The 23,478-nt window shown below is 38.3% G+C and overlaps 1 protein-coding gene across 3 annotated transcripts in view; it reads left to right on the forward strand.

Annotated features, from left to right (window-relative positions):
- ADAMTSL1 (ADAMTS like 1) overlaps positions 1-23,478 on the forward strand; it is an 856,830-nt gene that overhangs the window by 566,667 nt on the left and 266,685 nt on the right. For all 3 annotated transcript variants that reach the window (XM_012769704.2, XM_012769705.2, XM_012769706.3), the window contains one exon: positions 20,531-20,767. In XM_012769704.2, the coding sequence (XP_012625158.2) occupies positions 20,531-20,767 (237 nt within the window). The remainder of the gene's footprint in view (positions 1-20,530; positions 20,768-23,478) is intronic.

Here is a 23,478-nt window from a genome sequence, read left to right on the forward strand (position 1 = left end):
AATTAGATATTCCATCAATTAGAAAACTATCAAGATTTAAATTCTTGCAAGACTTTTGAAAGTGGAACTGTAGTTTCCACCATGAAAACTACAGCCACTGTTTCATTTATCCAATGTGTTAGCCCATCATTCTTTCAACAGATATTTAAGTATTTGGTATACAACAATAAACCAAACAAATATCCCTGTACTACTGGAGGTTTTACATCAGTGGAAGGAACCAGACAATGAAAAATAAGCATGATAGATAAGTAAATTGTATGTATTCTTGAAGGTGATTAAGTGTTAGAGAAAAAGGAAAATTGAGCAGGGTAAAGAGGAATCATTACTAGGAGTGGGGTTGCAATTTTACATAGAGTAGTTAGGGTAGGCCTCATGGAGAAGGTAATATTCATGCAGACTTGATGGAAATTAGGTAATTAGCTACCCTGAATCTGGGCAGAGAGACTTCTAGGCAGAGGAGAAGGATAATGCGTGTGTCCTTAAGTAATAGTGTTTCTGGAATGTTCAAGAGGTAACAGAGAATTGAGTGTGACTAGAAGTAAATGAGTAAGGACAATAGGATGTGATAGGAGGGGGACAGGTCCTTACCTCTATCTGAGATGAGGATTTTGGCTTTTAATCTGAATAGAGTGGGGAGCCACTGAAGAGTTATAGCAGAGAGAGATGACATGATCTGTCTTCTTTATGCTTTGTTGAGATCATGTTGGCAGCTGTGTTGACAAAAGTCTCTAAGACAGCAAGGACAGAAAAGAGGAAATATCTTACGAGCCTTTTTCAGGAATGCAGGCAAGACATGACAGCAGCTTGGACTCGGTTGTGGCCAGATTCTGCATACTCTTGTATATAGAGCCAAAACCTTCTGGTGGATTGGATATGGAGTCAAAGATGACTCTAAGGCAGTGGTTCTCAAAATGTGGTTACTAAACCAGCAACATCAGCATCACCTGGAAACATGTTTGAAATGCAAATTCTTGAACCTTACCCCGGATCTGCTGAATCAGAAACTCTGGAGGGTGGGGCCCCAACAATCTTGTACATTAACAAGGCCTTCAGGTGATTGGTGGACATTTACATTTGAGAAGTGCTGCTCTAAGGTTTTTGGCCTGAAAAGGATGGAGTTGACATTGACTGGAATGGGGGAGGCTGCAGGGAGAGCAGATTTCCTGAGGATGGGTGGAGGACCAGGGGTCAGGTTTGGACACAATAAGTTGGTGCTATCTTAGACATCCAGAGGGCAAATAAGCAGTTGGATACAGTAGCACCCCTTATCTGCAGGGATGTGTTTCAAGATCCCCAGTGGATGTCTGAAACCAAGGTAATACTGAACCCTATATATACTATGTGTTTTCCTGTACATACATACCTACAATAAAGTTTAATTTATAAATTAGGCACAGTAAGAAATTAACAATAACTAATAATAAAATGGAACAGTTATAATAATATACTGTAATAAAAGTTATTTGACTATGGTCTCTCTTTCACTCTCTCAGAATACCTTATATTGTACTCACCTATTTTTGAACTGTGGTTGACCACAGGTAACTGAAACCTGGAAATGGAAACCTCAGATAAGGGGAGATTATTGTATATGAGCCTGGAATTCAAGATAGGAGGTCTGAGTTGAAACATTGATTTTTTTTTTCTGAGAGCAAAATATCATAGTAGATTGAATTTTATCAATGAATATTTACTGTTCAGCGGTTTCATCTTAACTTGACTAAAAGAAACAAAAGGCCAACCAATAAAGACCAAAATATATAAAAGAGCCCACCATCTACTTAAGTATGCTAAGAGATTCGAGAGCTTTCTTTTAGAGGATATATTTTCCAGAACCTCCATCCATTTATTGTAGAGTAACTTTTTATGGCAATCTTGTCCTGTTTTACCATCAGTAAATTGAGGACTCCTATTATTATATATTGAGGGTAAAACTTAGAATTACTGACAAGATTCCCATCAAGTAGCTGATAAATTTCTATATATGTTTTTATCATAAATGGCAATCCAGAATTGTTTGAGGATAGAGTAGATGCCTTACTAAGCAATTCTAATTGCATGTTTTTGCACAGTAAGTTTTATGGAGGGTGAATGATGAGGATGGTATGGAGTGATTAGCACGGTATGAGGTTTAGAATAGTTCCAAGAGAGGAAAATGCAGTGAGAAACAGTTTTTTTTTTTCAGTTACTGCATAATATGTGGTCATCTGAATATAATATCCAGTGTTTTCTGGATACTGTCAGATATTAATATTGATTCTACATATAAAAGCATTTAGACCATAGCACTCACACAATAAGTTAAATTCAACAACTAAATTAATAGAATAGGCCAACCACTGAATATTGAATGACAGAAGGAAAGCATAGGGATGTCTCCTGAATGGAAAATTTCTTCTTTAAAAAGAATGAAAATAAAGAAATAGTAATGCTTCTCCTGAGCCTAAATCTATATTCTGTATATTTTTTCAAAGCCATTAAAGGCCTTTCATATACTGCCACCTTAGCTGCTGAGATAGTCTTTTACATTTCACCCAGTGATAAACTCGGGGAAGCCTGGCCCTCCCTTGCCCTACAGTGTAATCTGATCTACCTGTCATCATCAGAGGACATCTGGGATCCATCTTATCATTCCCACTGGATAGTTGATTAACCAGAATATGTTTTGATTTGGATTCATATATAGCAGAATTCCACGGATTTTATGAATTATAATGGGAGCAAATAAAAGGTCAGATTTTGTTTTTGTGGTTTTAAAGAAGAAAGCTCTGACACACTTAGAATTGAGTGCTTCCAAAATGAAGAGAAACGTGATTATATTTAATGGCTAAGTACAGTAACTCAAGGAATCATCTATTTCAAAGAAGATAGATTTTTACAATGAGGAAGTCTTAACCCAGTTACCTGACACAGAGCTGTCAATGCACAGGTGTATTAGCGTTTATTGGAAATAGATGGAGACCAGGGTTGAGGGGTTGGGGGAGGAACATTAGATTTCTTTCTCTTGCTTGATAGTATTTCTGGAGATGTATGAGAGGCTTGAAGTTGGGAGTCCAGTGCATTCTTCACATACTATGGTTTTTTGCCAGGTTCTTGGAGGGTAGGGTGGGTTGACATGGATAGCTACTAGACATTTCAGTAGTTTTGTCATTATTACAAGTTCAGTGCAAAAATACATAAATATATGTAAACATATATAAACCATAATTCATTTGTTTTCTTCTTCATTTTAAATATCTCAGTTGAAAGCTCATTATTCTTCCTGCTAGGGTTTTATGAGAGCAGAAATCTCACATTGTATATTTCCAGTACATTCTATATTGAAGATATCCTAAGGAAAAGCCACCTCTCATGGTTAAAACTGATGACTTCTGGTACCATAAAGCATCTCTCCAGAAGCTGGTATTTCAGAAGTGATGCCCAGTAAGGTATGATAAGTATTTTTTCAAAGCAGGTCATCAGTTTCTAAATCTGAGTTTTAAAAGGATCAGCAAATATAGTGGTTTCATGGACCAAATTATAACTAAAATCAAAAAAGTTCATAGACAGTAAATCTCTATACAACTAAGAGTCATTCTGTTATTATTATTGTTATTATTATTAAGGTATTGGTGAGACAAGAGGTTACAATGACTTTGCTTGAGTTTCCACTCTTGCAGCTGGATGATCCCAGATGCATTAGAGGTTCAATGGATGTCTTGAACTGTGCTTGAGATGTTTTGGGTTCAAAGAACATTTTGCCAAATCCTTTTTCCCTTATTTGAAGGGAAATTTGATTCATCTGTTTCTGATTCATTTACACTTAAATCGTCAAATGTTATTTTCTAAGAGCTATTTGATGTCCAAGAAGCTTTCTGAACCTGTTTTATAAGTCTTCTTAAGTCCTTTTTCTTAAAACAGGAAGTTGCATTTTGCCAAGTACAAATAAACACTAAAAAGGTTCAAGTTCAGTTTCCAACTCTGAACTCCAGGGTTTAAGTGCATTCTCAATTTAGCAAAATATATTTTCCCACCCTTACAAAAATATGGGCAGGAGGAAAGACAGTAGTGATAAAAGTTAGTAAAGGTATTCACAAGTATTATTATTCTCAGAGAGATTTCTCTAGTTCAGAAAACCTACTACAATAGGTGTTCTCGAAGCCATTAAATACAGGTGACTTGCCGACAGGAACATGTTGCTTCTCTAAATGTCTAAATACGTTACTGTTTTGTTACAGAAAACAAGACCTAAAGGTCTTAATGTTTTCATTTTTTACAAGTCTTACTTTTGACTGCCTTTGAGTCTTATTTATTTTAGAAAAGGTGGGAAGAATCAACACATTTTTTTTAACAGAAGGAACTATGAGACACTTTATAGGAGTTTTATGTCTCTACTGAGATGGTACAGCATCATCAATTTAAAAATGTAATTGATACTCTTCTTGGAATCGGAAACATGCAGAAAATTCTCTCTGGTTCATATTAAGAGGTCTCTTAATTATATCTTCCCTTATTACTTTAAGGAAGAGGTGATTCAGCCTGATCCTCAAATTCCTTCTAGCTGGTTCTCTTGTATACAAAATGGAAATTATAGAGGGATTTGGGACTATTTCAAACAATTTCCTCAAATTTCTGCTTTATTGTATTTCAGTACAATAAAGTACAATTCAGTACAATTGGCAGCATTTCTTCTGTCCTACTGAGTAGTCAAGTTACTTTGGGGATGACAGGTACTATATTATCAAATAAAAACACTTTATTTAAACATCATTAGAGACCAGCGGCAAGGGTAGGTGGAGTGGTTAAATTTCCCCTCCCTTGCATCTTGGACTGCTGGTGGGCTCCCCAGCAGTTGGAGAGACCTGCAAACACCAGCCCAGAGATGGCCACTGCCAGTGAGCAGTAAGCCTGTAGTGGACACGACACAAGGCTCCCAACTCCCTGGGGGCACCTCCGTGTGCACAGACTCGAGTCGTGCAGCAGGCACCATATTGCCTCATTCTCCCCTACCCCTTCCCTATCTGCGACTGCCGAGAAAGACAATATAGCCACCAACTGGAGGCTATATTGTCCAGGGAATATATCTCCAGGGAATGGGACCTTCCCTTTTGGGGCCCTTCAGCTGACTGAGTGGTACTCAGACTGTGAGCTCCCTACCTGCCAGCCCTCCCAGATGCTGCTGGCCCAGTGATTCCAGGAGAACGGGGCAGACCCTGAGGCTGAGAGACATCGACCCAGCTTGGGCTCCCCATGGGTGAATTAGGACTTGCATTCCTCTCCCTGGTGGGGTCAGGGAGTGAATTCCAGGGCCCAGAGGTCAGACCTGAAGACCAGATCCCATGTGCCTAAGTCTCGCATTACCCAAGGCACAGAGGGGATATTCATGAACAGCCTACTGAGGTGTGTGTGCCTTCAGGGGCAGATCAGCGTGCTTGAGGGCAACCCTCCTCCCAAAGTGGGGCCATATGCCCAGCCCAGGCAGTGACCTTGTGCAGGGAACCTCCTGGCCAGCATCACAGCCAGGGGATACCCTGTGGCGTGTGGTCTGGCCTGCTGGCAGAGGCCCAGGAGAAGTTGCAGAGTTGGGGAGGGTGGAAAAGAGTGAGGCCTACTCCAGACAGCAGGTCTCATATGGCCCACCCACACACACAGACTTTCTGACTGAGTGGGGCCAGTCCAGCCCCTCCCTGACAGCTTTTCCCAGAAGCAGAGAACAAAACTTTAACCCCTGCTAACAGCATTGGTGGTGCCTGAGGGCAGGCTTACCCAACCCAGTTCCATCCAGACTCACTCCCAGACCAGCCCTCACTGAGATGGAGAATAAGGACACACCTGGAAGTCCCAGGGCCCCACCCACCACCTGAGGCACTAGAGTGCCTCTCCAGAAGAACAAGAACAGGATACAAGACCCAAAAACAACAGTGTAGCCTGTTCCTCTCAGCAAGCGCCACCTACTGACAGGGAGGACATTCTGCACACCCTTTTCACGGCGTCTACTGACTCATCATATAAGGTGTGGTCAAATCTCACCCACAAACACCAACTACTGGCTCAGAGACTGAACAGGGCATGTCATTATCCAAATGGAAACCTAAAGGCAAGAAGCAACAACTGATCCAGATGGGAAGAAATCAGCTATGGAACTCTGGAAATACGAAGAACCAAACGGAAAGCACACCCCCAAAGAGGAGCACCAGCCCCTTAGAAATGGACACCAACCAAAATCAGACCACTAAAAGGACAGAAGAATAATTTTGAATGTGGATTGTAAGAAAATTAACTTGCAAGAAAAACTGGATAACCAACACAAAGAAAATGCAAAAAGATTCCAGGACCTGGAATAAAAATTTGCTAAAGAAATTAAAACAATGAAGAAAAATCTGACTGAACTCCTCAAAATGAAGAATCAATTCAGGGAACTCCAAAACACAATGGAAAGCCTCAAGAACAGGGTAGATCAAACAGAAGAAAGAATCTCAGGGATTGAAGATAACACCTTCAAATTAAATAAATCAGTCACAGAGATAGAGCAGAGAAACAAGAGAAAAGAGCAAAGCCTACAAGACATGTGGGATTATGTGAAGAAACCTAATGTGAGGATTATAGGGTTACCTGAAGGGGAAGAAGAAAACACTCAAGGGTTGGATAAGCTATTTGAAGATATAATAGAGGAAAATTTCCCAAGCCTTAGTAAAAATCTCAATATACAATTTCAAGAAGTTCAAAGGGCCCCTGGGAGATTCAATGCAAACAGGAAAACGTCACGACATGCAGTCATCAGACTGACCAAAATATCAACCAAAGAGGCCTTTCTACAAGCTGTAAGATGAAAGATGCAAGTAACATACAAAGGAAAGCCAATCCAAATAATGCCAGACTTCTCTACTGAAATTTTACAAGCAAGGAGAGACTTGGGCCCCATTCTCACTCTTGTGAAACAAATAATGCCCAGCCTAGAATCTTATTCCCTGCAAAACTAAGTTTTGTATACGAAGGAGAAACCAAGACATTCTCAGATAAGCAAAGACTAAGGGAATTCACCAACACAAGACCAGCCCTTCAAGAAGTACTCAAAACAGTCTTACCCACGGATGAGCACAATAAACACTCATGAATGTAAATATATTCAAAAGCTAAAGATCAAAGCCAAGAAACTACAATGGCTCAAGAGAGAAAACAAAGCAACAAAGTTCAACCCAACATAATGAACAGAAATCTGCCCCACCTATCAGTTATCTCAATAAATGTGAATGGCTTGAACTCCCCACTCAAGAGACATAGGCTGGCCAAATGGATAAAAAAATACAATCCAAGTATCTGCTGCCTTCAGGAAACATATCTAACCTGCAAGGATGCAGTCAGAATAAAGGTAAAGGGGTGGGGAACAATATTTCAAGCAAACGGAAGCCAAAAGAAACCTGGTGTGGGGTGCTGATTACAGATAACTTAGTTTTTAAATCAACAAAAGTAATAAAAGACAAAGAAGGTCACTATATAATGGTAAAGGGTACACTTAGACAAGAAAACATAACAATTCTAAATACATATGCACCCAACCTTGGTGCCACCAGATTAATAAAGCAAACACTACTTGATCTAAACAAATGGATAAAAAACACCATAATAGTCAGAGACTTTAACACCCCACTGACAGCACAGGACAGGTCGTCCAAGCAGAAAATCAACAAAGAAATAATGGACTTAAACAGAACTCTAGAACAAATGGGCCTGACTGACATTTACAGGACATTCTACCCCCAAACCACTGAATATATGTTCTTCTCATCAGCTCATGGGTCATTCTTTAAAATTGACCATATCCTAGGACACAAAGCATGTCTCAAACAATTTAAAACGATAGAAATTATACCATGCATCTTTTCAGATCACGATGGAGTAAAAGTAGAAATCAACCCTAACAGGAACTCTTATTTCTACACAAAGTCATGGAAACTGAACAACGTCTTGCTGAATGGTCACTTTATAAATGAGCAAATCAAGATGGAAATCAAAAGATTCTTTGAACTAAATGACAAAGGAGACACAAGTTATCGAAACCTGTGTGACACAGCTAAAGCAGTCCTGAGAGGAAAGTTTATTTCCATAAATGCCTATATCCAAAAGTCAAAAGATCACAAATAGACAACCTAATAAATTGTCTCAAAGAGCTGGATAAAGAAGAACAGACCTAGCCCAAACACAGCAGAAGAAGTGAAATCATTAAGATCAAATCATAACTAAATGAAATTGACAACAGGGAAACCATACAGAAGATTAATAAAACAAAAAATTGGTTCTTTGAAACCAAAATTGGTTCTTTGAAAACCAAAAATAAACAAAATTGACACACCTTTGGCTAGACTAGTGAAAAGCCGACAAGAAAAATCTCTAATAATCTCCATCAGGAATAATAAAGGAGAAATTACAACTGATGCCATGGAGATACAAGATATAATTTATGAATACTACAAAAACCTCTATGCACACAGACTGGAAAATGTGGAGGAAATGGATGATTTCTTAGAAACACACAGCCTCCCCAGGCTCAACCAGGAAGAAATAGAATTCCTGAATAGACCAATATCAAGTACATAAATTGAAAGAGCAATAAAAAACCTTCCTTAAAAGAAAAGTCCTGGACTAGATGGTTTCATACCCGAATTTTACCACACCTACAAAGCAGAAATTATTCCATAACCATCGAGAAGGATGGAACCCCCCCAACACATTTTATGAAGCGAACATAATCCTGATACCAAAACCAGAAAAGGATGCAACAAAAAAAACCAAAACTACAGACCAATATCCCTAATGAATATAGATTCAAAAATTCTCAACAAAATTCTAGCCAATCGAATCCAGGTGTTTCTCAAGAAAATAATTCATCACAACCAAGTCGGCTTCATCCCAGGGATGCAGGGATGGTTCAACATACATAAATCTATAAATGTAATTCACCATATAAACAGAAGCAAAAACAAAGACCATATAATCCTCTCAATAGACGCAGAAAAAGCATTTGACAAAATTCAACACCCTTTTATGATAAGAACATCCAACAAAATAGGCATAGATGGGGCTTACCTAAAAATAATACAAGCCATATACGACTAACCCACAGCCAATATCATACTGAATGGGGAAAATTGAAAGCATACCAACTTAGAACTGGAACAAGAGAAGGTTGCTCACTATCTCCACTTCTATTCAACATAGTGCTGGAAGTCCTTGCTACAGCAATCAGACAAGAGAGAAGAATTAAGGGCATCCAAATGGTACCAGAAGAGATCAAACTCTCACTCTTTGCTGATGACATGATATTATACCTAGAAAACCCCAAGGATTCAAACAAGAGATTCCTTGAATTGATAACCGAATTTGGTAAAGTCTCAGGAGACAATACACAGAAATTTCAATACACAGAAATCAGAGGCATTCATATACGCCAACAAGAGTCAAAGTGAGAACCAAATGGAAGACTCAATTCCCTTCAAAATAGAAACAAAGAAAATAAAGTACCTAGGAATATATTTAACTAAGGAGGTAAAAGACCTCTACAGGGAGAACTATGAAACACTGAAGAAGGAAATAGCAGAGGATGTAAACAGGTGGAAGAATATACCATGTTCATGGGTCGGCAGAATCAACATTGTTTAAATGTCTATACTACCCAAAGTAACCTACAGAGTCAATGAAATCCCTATCAAAATACCATCATCATTTTTCACAGATATAGAAAAAATAATTTTACGCTTCGTATGGAACCAGAGAAGACCCCGTGTAGCAAAATCAATCCTAGGCAATAAAAACAAAATAGGAGATATCAATTTACCAGACTTCAAACTATACTACAAGGCTATAGTAATTAAAACAGCTTGGGACTGGCACAAGAACAGGGACATTGATGAGTGGAACAGAACCGAGAACCCAGATATAAAACCATCCTCATATAGCCAACTAATCTTGGACAAAGCAGACAAAAACATACATTGGGGAAAAGAATCCTTATTCAATAAATGGTGCTGGGAAAACTGGATAGCCACATGTAGAAGACTGAAACAAGACCCATACCTTTCACCTCTCACAAAAATCAACTCACACTGGGTAACAGACTTGAACATTAGGTGTGAAACTATTAGAATTCTAGAGAAAAACATTGGAAATACTCTTCTAAACATTGGCCTCGGCAAAGAATTTATGAAGAAGACCCAAAAGGCAATCACAGCAGCAACAAAAATAAATAAATGGGACTTGATCAAATTAAAAAGCTTCTGCACAGCCAAAGAAACTGTCAAGAGAGCAAACAGACAACCCACAGAATGGGAGAAAAATGTTCGCAAGGTACACATCTGATTAAGGGCTGATAACTAGAATCTATTTAGAACTCAGGAAAATCAGCAAGAAAAAAATCAAACAACCCTATCAAAAAATTGGCAAAGGACATGAACAGAAACTTCTCAAAGAAGACAGAATAATGGCCAACAAACATATGAAAAAATGTTCAACATCTCTAATCATCAGGGAAATGCACATCAAAAACTACAATGAGATATCACTTATTTCCAGTAAAAATGGCATTTATCAAAAAGTCCCAAAACAATAGATGTTGGTGTAGATGTGGATATATAGGAACACTCTACACTGCTGGAGGGACCACAAACTAGTCCAATCTGTATGGAAAGCAATATGGAGATACCTTAAAGCGATATAAGTAGATCTACCATTTGATCCAGCAATCCCATTGCTGGGCATCTACCCAAAAGATCAAATGACACTATACAAAAAAGACACCTGCACTCGAATGTTTATAGCAGCACAATTCACAATTGCAAAGCTGTGGAAACAACCCAAGTGCCCATCAATTCATGAGTGGATTAATAAAATGTGGTATATGTATACCATGGAGTTCTATTCAATTCTAAGAAACAACGGTGATAAACACATCTTGTATATTCCTGAATAGAGCTGGAACCCATACTACTAAGTGAAGTATCCCAAGAATGGAAAAACAAGCACCACATATAGTCACCAGCAAACTGGTATTAACTGAGCAGCACCTAAGTGGACACATAGGAACTACATTAATTGGGTATTGGGCAGGTGGGAGAGGGGAGGAGGGGGTGGGTATATACATACATAATGAGCGAGATGTGCACCGTCTGAGGGATGTTCACGCTTGAAGCTCAGAATGGGGGGGGGCAAGGGCATTATTTGAAACCTTAAAATTTGTACCCCCATAATATGCTGAAATTAAAAAAAAGAAAAATTAATTGGCCAACTAAAATATATATATATATATATATATATATATATATATATATATATATATATAAATTATTAATTAGCCGGGCATGGTAGTGTGTGCCTGTAGTCCCATCTACTTGGGAGGCTGAGGCAGCAGGATTGCTTGAGCCCAGGAGTTTGAGGTTGCTGTGAGCTAGGTTGATGCCACGGCACTCTAGCCCAGGCAACAGAGTGAGACTCTGACTCTGAATGAATGAATGAATGAATGTAAAGAGATTTTCAGAGAAATAAAAAGTATTATTATAAGAGAACTCTCAAAAAGATAGTGTAGCAACCAGGAACTGATGAAGCCCACATGCAAATCCTTTCTTTGAGAAAAAAAATAAAAGCATTTCCACAGCTGGTAGTCTAGTCTTCCTCAAAGTCCTAATGTAGAATAAAACAATCCTGTCAAAAAGCCTTTCCAAAGGATAGGCAATATTTGCCTTTTTAAAGTTAAAATAGCCATTTTCATAATAATAGCCAGTTAGTCATAATTTTACATTTAAAATTGCCCTTTATAAAATATACATTTAAAAGATTCTTGTTTTCCATTGGTCTCTGCCAATACGATTTAAAATTCAAATTGAGAAAAATCCCAACTTTCCAACTTTTTCTGTTCCATGGCTTCATTAAATAATCATAGTAATAGCTACCATGCACTAAGTATTTTTCTTGTGCCAATATTTGGCCGGCATGAGCTCATGAACTTCTCACAACAAGCTTGAGAGCTCACAGTATCATTGCCTTTGTTCTAAATGGAGTGACACCTACCTAGGCTAGGGGATGCCCACCACTGTGCAGCTGCCCACCCATCTGAGGAGGAAGCCCATGCCCTTTCTACTCCGCCATGCTGCGTGAAGCTAAAGCAATCCAAGTATGAGTGATGTTTTCTAATTTTTGTACCCCATGTTTAATTCTAGATAATGTGCAGCCTGAGTTCTAGAAAAAATTAAATGAAATTATCATAACTCTTTGCTGTTAGTTATTAAAATAAAGAATGATCATAGCTCTGAATATCAGAACTAAAAGGGACAGAAATGCTTTCAACTAACCCTCTGATCTTACTAGGTTCTACTTAAGTTAAAAGGAAATCAAAATGATATCACTGTGTGGAGGAATTCGTGAACCAATCCACATCTTTCAGAAAATATATTTTTAGCTGGTTACTTTCCCATTTAACTTCAATGAGAAAATGTATTTTGAGGTGATCATTTTCTCAGATTTCTACATCTTTTTTCTTTTCTCTTTTGAATTATTATGGGCACATAAGAGATGTATATCTTTATAGGGTACGTGTGATGTTTAGATGTAGACACACAATGTGAATTAATCAAATCAGGGTAATTGAAGTATCTACCACCTCAGGCATTTATCATTTATTTGAGTTAGGAACATTCCAATTCCACTCTTTTCTTTTCTTTTTTTTTTTTTTTTTTGAGATAGAGTCTTGCTTTGTTGCCCAGTCTAGAGAGAGTGCCGTGGCATTAGCCTAGCTCATAGGAACCTCAAACTCCTGGGCTCAAGCAATCCTGCCTCAGCCTCCCGAGTGGCTGGGACTACAGACATGCACCAACATGCCTGGCTAACTTTTTCTATGTATATTAGTTGGCCAATTAATTTCTTTCTATTTATAGTATAGATGGGGGGTCTTGCTCAGGATGGTTTCGAACTCCTGACCTCGAGCAGTCTGCCCACTTCGGCCTCCCAGAGTGCTAGGATTACAGGCGTTAGCTACAGCGCCCAGTCCAATTCCACTCTTTTCATTAAAGACTACCCTAACTTATCATTGATTATAGTCACTTTGCATTTTGTTATTGGTTTATTCTATCTATGTTTTTGCACCTATTAACCATCCCCACTTTATTCTCCCCTCCCCACTATTCTTCCTAGCATCTAATAACCATCATTCTACTCTCTGTCTCCACAAGATCATTTTTAATATTTATTAATAGCTCCCACACATGAGTGAGAACATGTGAGATTTGGCTTTCTATGCTTGGCATATTTCACTTAACATAATGTTCTCCAGTTCCGGCCATGTTGCAAATGGCAGAATCTTATTCTTTTCTGTGGCTATATAATATTCCATTGTGTATGTGTACCACAATTTCTTTATCCATTATTCCATTAGTGCAGCAGTCCCCAACCTTTTGGGCACCAGGGACCTGTTTCATGGAAGACAAATTTTCCATGGACAGAGGGTGAGGGGAGGTGGGGGGAAGATGGCAAGTGATGGGGAGCAGCTATAAATACAGATGAAGCTTTGCTCGCTGTCCTGCTCCTCACCTCCTAGCTGTGCGGCCCAGTTCCTAACAGGCCAAGGACTTGTACCAGTCCATGGCCTGGGGGTTGAGAGCTGCAATGGTAGTGGACACTTAGGTTGATTTCTATTCTAGGCTGTTATGAATAGTGCTGCAATAAGCATGAGACTGCAGGTATCTTTTGATATACTGATTTTCCCTCCTTTGGATATATACCCAGCGGTAGGATTGCTTAGTCATAGGGTTTTCTATTTTCAGTTTTTTGAGGAACCTCCATATCGTTCTCCATAGTGGTTGCACTAATTTACATCCCACCAGCAGCGTATGAGAATCCCCCCTTTTCTACATCCTCACCAGAATTCATTATTGTCTGTCTTTTCTATAAAAGCCATTTTAACTGAGGTGGGATGATATCTCATTGTAGTTTTGATTGCATTTCTCTATGATGTTGAACATTTTTTCATATACCTGTTGGCTATTTGTATGTTTTGTTTTGAGAAATGTCTATTCAGATCCTTTGCCCAATTTTTAGTCAGATTATTTTATTTTTTTCCCTACTGGGAAGTTGTTGGAGTTGTTGGAGCTTCCTATATATTCTAGTTCTTAGTCCTTTGTCAGATGGGTAGTTTGCAAATACATTTTCACATTCTATGGGGTGTCTCTTCCCCTTTCTTAGTCATTTCCTTTGCTGTGCAGTAGCTTTCTAACTTCATGTGATTCCATTTGTCCAATTTTTTTTGGTTGCTCATGCTTTGGGGGTATTATTCAAGAAGTCCTTGCCCAGACCAATGTCTTGAAGTGTTACCCCAATGTTTTCTTTTAGTAGTTTCACAGTTTTAGGGGTTACATTTAAGTATTTAATCTATTTTGATTTGAATTTTGTATATGTCATAAGGGTCTAGTTTTATTCTTCTGCATATGGATAACTAGCTTTTCTAGCACCATTTATTGAAGAGGCTGTCATTTCTCTATTGTATGTTCTTGGTAACTTTGTCAAAGATAAGTTCACTATAGATGTATAGGTTTATTTCTGTGTTCTCTATTCTGTTCCACTGGTCTATGTGTCTGTTTTTATACCAGTACTATGTTGTTTTAGTTACTATAGCTCTGTAGCATAATTTGAAGTCAGGTGATGTGATTCCTCTAGTTTTGTTATATTTGCTCACAATGACTTTGACTATTCTTGGTCTTTTGTGGTTCCATATAAGTTTTAGAATTATTTTTTCTATTTCTGTGAAGAGTATTTTGTGTATTTCTAAAAATGGAGTATTTCTATTTCTGTGAAGAGTTTCTATTTTGTGTTTTGATGGGGATTGCATTGACTCTGTAGATTACTTGAGGTGGTATGGACATTTTAATAATATTGATTCTTCCAATCAACAAGCATGGAATATCTTTCAATTTTTGGTGTCCTTTTCAATTTCTTTCATCAATTTTCTAGAGTTTTCATTATAGAGATTTTTCACTTCTTTGGTTAAGTTTATTCCTAGGTATTTTATTTTATTTGTTGCTATTGTAAATGGGATTACTTTCTTGGTTTCTTTTTCAGATTGTTTACTGTTAGGATATAGAAATATTGCTCAATTTTGTATGTTGATTTTGTATCATGCAACTTTACTAAATTTGTTTATAAGTTCTAATAGTTTTTTGTGGAGTCTTTAGGTTTCTGTAGATATAGTCTGCAAACAAGGATAATTTGACTTCTTCCTTTCCAATTTGGATGCTCTTCATTTCTTTCTCTTGTCCAATTGCTCTAGCTAGAACTTCTAGTACTATGTTGAATAAAAGTGATTAAAGTAGGCATGCTTGTCTTGTTCCAGATCTTAGAGGAAAGGCTTTCCATTTTTCCCTATTCAATGTGATACTTGCTGTGGGTCTGTCATATATGGCTTTTATCATGTTAAGATAATTTTTTGAGAGTTTTTATCATGAAAGGATGTTGAATTTTATGGAATGCTTTTTCAACATCATTTGAAATGATAATACCATTTTTGTCCTTATTCTGTTCTGCATTGTATTGATTGATTTGTGTATGTTGAACCATTCTTGCATCCCTGGGATGAATCCTACTTGATCATGATGAATAATCTTTTTAATGTGTTGTTGAATTCAGTTTGCTAGGATTTTGTTGAGGATTTTTGCATCTATGTCCATCAGAGATATTGGCCCATAGTTTTCTCTTTTTTGTTGTATATTTGTCTGATTTTGATATCAGGGTGATACAAGCCTTGTAGAATGAGGAGGAGTATTCCTTCCTCTTCTATTTTTTGGAAGACTTTAAGTACAAGTGGTATTAATATCTTTTTTGAATGCTTGGTAGAATTCAGCAGTGAAGCCATCAAGTCCTAGGTTTTTCTTTGATGGGAGACATTTTATTACTGCTTCTATCTTATTACATGTTATTAGTTTATTCAGGTTTTTAATTTCTTCTTGGTTCAATTCTGGTAGGTTGTGTCTAGGAATTTATCCATTTCTTCTAGGTTTTCTACTTTATTAGCATATAACTGCTCATAGTAGTCTCTAGTGATCCTTTAGGATTATATTGTTTAATTTCTATGTGTCTGTATATTTTCCAGTGTTTCCCTTGTTATTGATTGTAGTTTTATTCCATTATGGTCAGAGAAAATATGGAGTACGATTTCAATCTTTCTGAATTCTTTTAAGACTCATTTTTGTGGCCTAACATATGGTTTATCCTAGAGGATAACTCATGTACTGAGGAGAACATGCATTCTGCAGCTGTTGGATAAAATGTTCTGTAAATATTAGGTCTATTTGGTCTATAGTGCAGGTTAAGTTCAGTGTTTCCTTGTTGATTTTCTGTCTGGATAATCTGTTCAATGCTAAAAGTGGAGTATTGCGGTCTCCAGCAATTATTGTACTGGGGCTTGTCTCTCTCTGATAATATCTGCTTTATATATCTGGGTGAGCCAGTGTTGGGTGCATGTTATATTTAGAATTGTTATATCCTCTTGCTGAATTGACCACTTTATCATTATATAATGACCTTCTTTGTCTCTTTTTACAGTTTTTGTCTTGCTATCTATTGTCTGATAGAAGTATAGCTACTCCTGCTCTTTTTTGTTTCCATTTGCATGGAATATCTTTTTTTTTTATCCCTTTATTTTCAGTCTTTGTGTGTCTTTATAAGTGAAGTGTGCCTCTTGCAGACAACATATGGTTGGCTCTTTTTTTTTTTTTTTTTTTTTTTTATCTTTTTGGCCAATGTATGTCTTTTGATTTCTGCTTGTTTTGTGGTCTTTTCTTTCTTTCTTACTTCCTGTCTTCCTTTGTTAAAAGTGATTTTCTCTGATAGTATGTTTTAATTTCTTTTTATGTTTTATGTATCTGTTATAGGTTTTTTGATTTGAGGTTACCATGAGGCTTGCTAAATTTTATAACCAATTATGTAAGCATGTGACAACTCTACTTACAAACAAAAACCAAACAAACAAGAAGAAATCTAACAGAAATTCTACCCTTTAACTCCATTTCCCTTACTGCCTGCTTTTCAACTTTTTGTTGTTTCCATCCAAATCCTTTTATACTATCTATCTTTCAAAAGGTAGTTGTAGTTATTTTTGATACATTTATATTTTGGGCTTCCTACTCAATATATAAGTGGTTTTTGCATCACAATTACAGCAATAGAGTATTCTGAATTTGTGTACTTAATGTTACCAGTTAAATGTATACCTTGAGGTGATTTGCTATTGTTCATTAACATCCTTTTCTTTTAGATAAAAGAACTCCTTTTAACATTTCTTGTAGGACAGGTCTGGTGTTGATGAAATCCCTCAGCCTTTGCTTGTCTGGGAAAGTCTTTAGTTCTCTGTCATGTTTGAAGGATATTTTTGCAGGATATAATATTCTAGGAATAAGGGGATTTTCTTTCAGTACTTTGAGTATGTCATGCCACTCTTTCCTGGCCTGTAAGGTTTCCACTGAGAAGTCTGCTGCCAAACATATTAGAACTCCTTTATACGTTGTTGTTTTGGTTTTTTTTTTCTTGCTTCCCTTAGGACCTTTTCTTTATCTGTGACCTTTGGGAGCTTGATTATTTTTTTTTTTTTTTTTGAGACAGAGTCTCGCTTTGTTGCCCAGGCTAGAGTGAGTGCCGTGGCGTCAGCCTAGCTCACAGCAACCTCAAACTCCTGGGCTCGAGTGATCCTTCTGCCTCAGCCTCCCGGGTAGCTGGGACTACAGGCATGCGCCACCATGCCCGGCTAATTTTTTTATATATATATCAGTTGGCCAATTAATTTCTTTCTATTTATAGTAGAGACGGGGTCTCGCTCTTGCTCAGGCTGGTTTTGAACTCCTGACCTTGAGCAATCCGCCCGCCTCGGCCTCCCAAGAGCTAGGATTACAGGCGTGAGCCACAGCGCCCGGCCTGGGAGCTTGATTATTAAATGCTTTGAGGTAGTCTTATTTGGCTTAAATCTGCTTGATGTTCTATGACCTTCTTGTACCTGAATATTGATATCTTTCTCTAGGTTTGGAAAGTTCTCTATTATTATTTCTTTGAATAAATCTTCTACGCCAATCTCTTTCTCTACCTCCTCTTTAAGGCCAATAACTCTTAGATTTGCCCTTTTGAGGCTATTTTCTAGATTTCAAAGGCATCCTTCATTCTTTTTTATTCTTTTTTCTCTTCTAACTGTGTATTTTCAAATAACCTGTCTTGAAGCTCACTACTTCTTTCTTCAGCTTGGTCAATTCTGCTATTGATAGACTCTGATGCATTTCTCAGTTTGTCAACTGAATTCTTAAGCTGCAGAACTTCTGCTTGGTTTTTTTTTTCAATTATTTAAATCTCTTCATTAAATTTCTCTGATGGGCTTCTGAATTTTTTCTTTTTGTTGTGTTGAAGTTCACCGAGCTTCTTTAAGACAGCTGTTTTGAATTTTTTGTCTGAAAAGTCACCCATCTCCATTGCTCCAGGATTGGTCCACTCGTATCTTATTTAGTTTGTTTGGTGAGGTCATGTTTTCCTGGATGTTCTTGATGCTTGTGGATATTCGTCAGTGTCTGGGCATTGACAAGTTAGATATTTATTTTAGTCTTCACAGTCAGGGCTTGTTTGAACCCATCCTTCTTGAGAAGGTGTCCCGACCCGCGGGACCTTCTGTTACTCGCTGGGGCGAGGGGGACCGTGCCTGAAAGAGATGAGCGAGAGAAAGGAACGAGACCAAGCGAATGATTGTCAAGGTCTACTTTACTTGGATTTTTAGTAGGTTTTATATACAGAAAACAAGGAAGTAGAAACAGAAAAATAGAATGGGGGAATAATGAGGCTTTCCTGTGGGCTAATCAGCCCCAATCAGCATCCCAATGGCACCGGAAGCTCTTTGTGATGGATCACTCAACCCCAACCTGGCAGGGGGTTGGGAACAATTGCAGGTGGCATGCCCTGGAGCAAGCATGGCATGGAATGCATTCTTCTTGGAACTATAGCTGGGGGGCTGGGTGCTATTTTCCCAGAAGAGAAGGCCCGTGTGGAGGCCCGTGCATAGGGCAAGTGCGTAGGGCAAGTCGTAGGGCAAGTCTTTGGAATGTGAAGGGTCTTAGTCTCCAACAAGAAGGTTTTCTAGGTATTCAAAGGGAATTAAGTGTTGTGATCTAAGTCTTAGGTCACAGCAGCCACATCAGCGTGGGGTGTGCCCCGAGCCCAATAATGACTCTTGTAGACTCCTAGTGGGTTTGCCATGATGGACTTGAGTAAGATACGGGAGACTTTCCTGGATTGCCAGGCAAAGACTCTGGATCTCATCCCTCCCTCTCTGTGCTGGGCTGCTGGAGTGGGGGAGGGGTGATGTGGGCACCCTCTCATGGCCACCAGCCTTAAGAGAGTGCCCACGTCACTCCTCCCCTAACTTGAAGCCAGGCCAGTCTCACCTAAAGCCTGTGATGACTGCTGTCTGTCTACCACTGATGTTTATTCAAAGCCCAAGTGCACTTTAGTCAGCAAATGGTAAATCCTGCCAGGACTGGGTCCCTCCCTTCAGGGCAGCAATGTTTCCTTCTGGCCCAGGGTGGGTCCCGAAATGCCTTCCAGGAACTAAGGCCTGGACTCAGGGGCTTCACAAGCCCACTTAGCACTTTATTTTACTGTGGCTGAGCTGGTACCCAAGTTGCAGAACAAAGTCCTCTGAACTTTTCCTTTTCCTTTCCTCAATTATAAGAAGACTTCCCTGAGTCATATCGCCTATAGTTGAAGGAGGGGTGACACAGGCACTGTCTTGGCCACCACTGCTGGTGTCTCACTGGGTCATGTGTACCCCAAGTCCACTGACTCTTTGTGTAGTCTTTGTGGCCTAACTGCCTTATGAATTTAGTCCAGGCCCCAGATTGCTCTTTGTCAGCCAGTGGTGGAGCTAGCTAGAACTCAGATTTGGGGGCAGAGGATTTCCCTTTGGCAGGGCTGGTCTAAATGCTCCCTCCATGGGCACCAGCAGAATTCTGCTGTGTGCTGTGTTCCCCTGTGCCAGGGTGGCCCTGAGTGTCAATGCAATATCCCACAATCACTTCCTTCTCCTTCCCTGGTCACACAGATTCTCTTTCCACTCTGGGAGCTGGCCCAGCACTGCCAGAGGATGGGGAAGGGGTGATGTAGGCAATGCAAGGTTGTCTTTTCTGCCCTCTGCAGTGCCTCTTTCCTTGATAAAATGTTAAAACCAGGTAGTATGATTGCTCGCCTGAATTTTGGTTCTTCTGAAAGTGCTTGCTTGCATGGATAGTGGTTCAATGAAGTGTTTGTGTGGAGGGACAATCACTGGAGGTTTCTACTTGACCATTTTGCTCTGCCCCCTCTCCAGATTTCTATGTTTTAAGAGCTACCTAATCATATAACCTCTTAGATGATATGGTAGGCTTTAACTGTAATGACCAGGACATGTTGTTTTGTCCTCTAAGACCTTGGCAGACCGCACAGCTGCTCCAGTTTTCAACTTGGGGTTATCCTCTTAACCTGTGTTTGTCCCTTCCCTTTTTTTCTCTAGGACTGCCCACCAGAATCAGGTGATTTCCGAGCTCAGCAATGCTCTGCTCATAATGATGTCAAGCACCATGGCCAGTTTTATGAATGGCTTCCTGTGTCTAATGACCCCGACAACCCATGTTCACTCAAGTGCCAAGCCAAAGGAACAGCCTTGGTTGTTGAACTAGCACCTAAGGTCTTAGATGGAACTCGTTGCTATACAGAATCTTTGGATATGTGCATCAGTGGTTTATGCCAAGTAAGTACTGATTTGTTTTCTTTTAATTTGTCCAAAGAGTTTTTGTGTCTTTGTATAAATAGTGTTTGCATATTCCCACTATCTGGATCACTCATTTTTATGCATTTCTTGAGTTTACAAATGGTGAAAAATTTAAAAATTGAGGTTAAATGTCTGTGAAAAGTACAAGTGTTGTATTTTATGTTAAGGAAAAATGGACTAAAGTGGGTTTTTTCCTTTCTTTGAGTGTCACTTGAATGTGAAAGAATAAAAATTCTTGAATATTGTGTATCAATTATGCACTAGACTTTGAAATTACTCCAATTACTCCTATGGTTGTTTCTGAAATTGTGTGTGTGTGTGTGTGTGTGTGTGTGTGTGTGTATTTGGAGGCCTTGATTTTTATTTACATAGCACTTTCAGAATAACTAAGGTGAGACCAATTCTAAAATCTCCAAGTAAACTGTAGGAGAACTTGTTGCTTTGTTCTATAATTCCCACTGTATTGAAAATTCAGACAAACTGTAGAAAAAGACATGGCCATATCAATGAGGTTGGGTTTCAGCCAGGTGAATCTTTAAAACAGGATAGCAAAGAGGCTTGATTTCTGGTATCCATTGGTCAATGTCTACTTTACGTAGAGAAGTTAGCAAGGCAAGTAAGAGTACATTTGCTATGTCTTTGCCACCTTTATTTTAAGGTCCACTTTTTACATTTGGATGACCAGCCTAGTTTTTGGAGCAACTAGTTGCTCTTATTTTTCTGTGTGCTATTCCTGACCATATACTTTTATATTTCACAAAGTAGGTACAAAATTTTGACATTTGTCTTTCTCAAGATATCCACTGAAATTTTCCTCTTCAGAATCTGCACTATCACAGGTAGCACTATAAGAGAAATATAAAATATGTTTTAGTAATTTTTTTCATATTCATGTTTATTGAAATCTGAAATCTATATTCAGATATAAAAGGAAAAACTGTAGTATAAATTACTACAAGAAATGTGAGATGTCAGGCAAGATTTTACATATATAAAAGAGAAACAGACATTAAACCTTCATAAAGATTAGATTCATGAGATGGGAAAATTAGTCAGGAGAATGGAGATTATATATATATATATTTATATATGTATATGTTTTTATATGCAAGAGATATATGAATTCCAGAAGTAAATTTGAATATGGAATTTTATTCTTATAAAGCTAGAAAGGGCATTAGAGATTATTCAACAACATTATCTGTGATATCTGGTATTTACTTTCTCCTTTAGGGTGCTTAGTAGCGTCGAAGTGGAATTATGCAGTCAGTAAACATTTTGGTAATAGCATAGAATTATAAAGCAAATAGACACAGAAAAAGGGCTGTGTTGTAGGGAGTGGCAAATAAAAGAATAATAATTTCTTATATATGTACCCTGTTTGAGTAAAGCAAAAAAGATTTCTGTTTTGTCAGTGAAAAAAAAACTGAAGACCAGAAAATGTGCATGATCTTCTGAAAGTTGCATGGTTGCTCATGGCAGGAATGGGACTAAATTCCAGGTCTCCTGAGATCCAGCCCAATGTTGTTTCTACTACATTACCGTGCTGAATGAACCAAAATAAACAAGACAGGTCAGCAAATTAGGTTTCATTTGTTTCTGTTGCATGGCAGTTCAACGTGGCATATTTTTTCCTAAGCTAGTCCTGCCAGCTGGCCTCATGTGCCTTGGCAACTGAAAGAGAATCCTATCTCAGCAGCCAAAGAATAAATTTCATATGTAGCATATATGGAGTGATAGTGCTGGACTTTGGGTTACAGTATACGCATGTCTTAACTTAGGTTCTCATGAGTGACTTGTTTGATTTGGAAACAAATGTAAATTATACTGTATTTGAAAAGCGTTGTGACTTATACATAGAAATTATGACTGGTATTATTTTCTTCATTTATTTGTCTTGTTAGAGGCAATGGTGTGGTAGAGGTGATGGAAAAACTCAGACTGCATTTAAGTACTAACAAGTAATTTAGTTTGGCTGGAAAGCAGGGTAAACCCCAGATACGCAGTAAGGAGAAAGAGGTAGTTTGGGAGAAAATCGTGAAGACTTGCACGGCGATTAGGACTATGGTAAACAGGGGGAGACCAAGAAAGTTTTAGTGGTGAAAAGACATAATCAGGGCTCTGCTTTAGAAAGACTGTTATAGCTGCAGTTGTGGGAAGCTTGAAGTAGAAGTCCCTGGAGACAGAGACAGCTAAAACAGAGGCTCTTACAGCAGCCAGAGTGAGGCTGGGCCAGTACCAGGACAGCAGGAACAGAACAGAGACTGAGTCTAAAACCAGGAAGGAGTTTTCATTTTGATTATAACCAGGGCAGAGGGTATAAAGCAATAAATCAAATCAGTCGTGCTGAGAGAATCAAACACTGCAACTTAATACGGATTTGTAAGGGTGTATTATAATTTTGTACCCTTTCTACCACTACCCTCTTAGTCTGTCTTTTCATAAATAAAACCCACTTAAATTTTATAAAATGATTGGAGGAACAGAGGATGACAAGATAGAGGAATAAAGATGGAATACTTAAATGCAGTATGTCCTTTTTCAGAAGGACCAGAGTGAACTTAATCATGAAAAGTTAAAGCACTCACTGCTACTTCAAAAGAGAGTTTAAATATATAAATTTCACTTTACTTAGACAAAAATCCTGTATTTAGGTTGCATCTGTATGTTGGTAATTAATATTTTCAGTC

Source organism: Microcebus murinus, chromosome 12 (assembly GCF_040939455.1).
Source record: "Microcebus murinus isolate Inina chromosome 12, M.murinus_Inina_mat1.0, whole genome shotgun sequence".
NCBI classification, from domain to species: Eukaryota; Metazoa; Chordata; class Mammalia; order Primates; family Cheirogaleidae; genus Microcebus; species Microcebus murinus.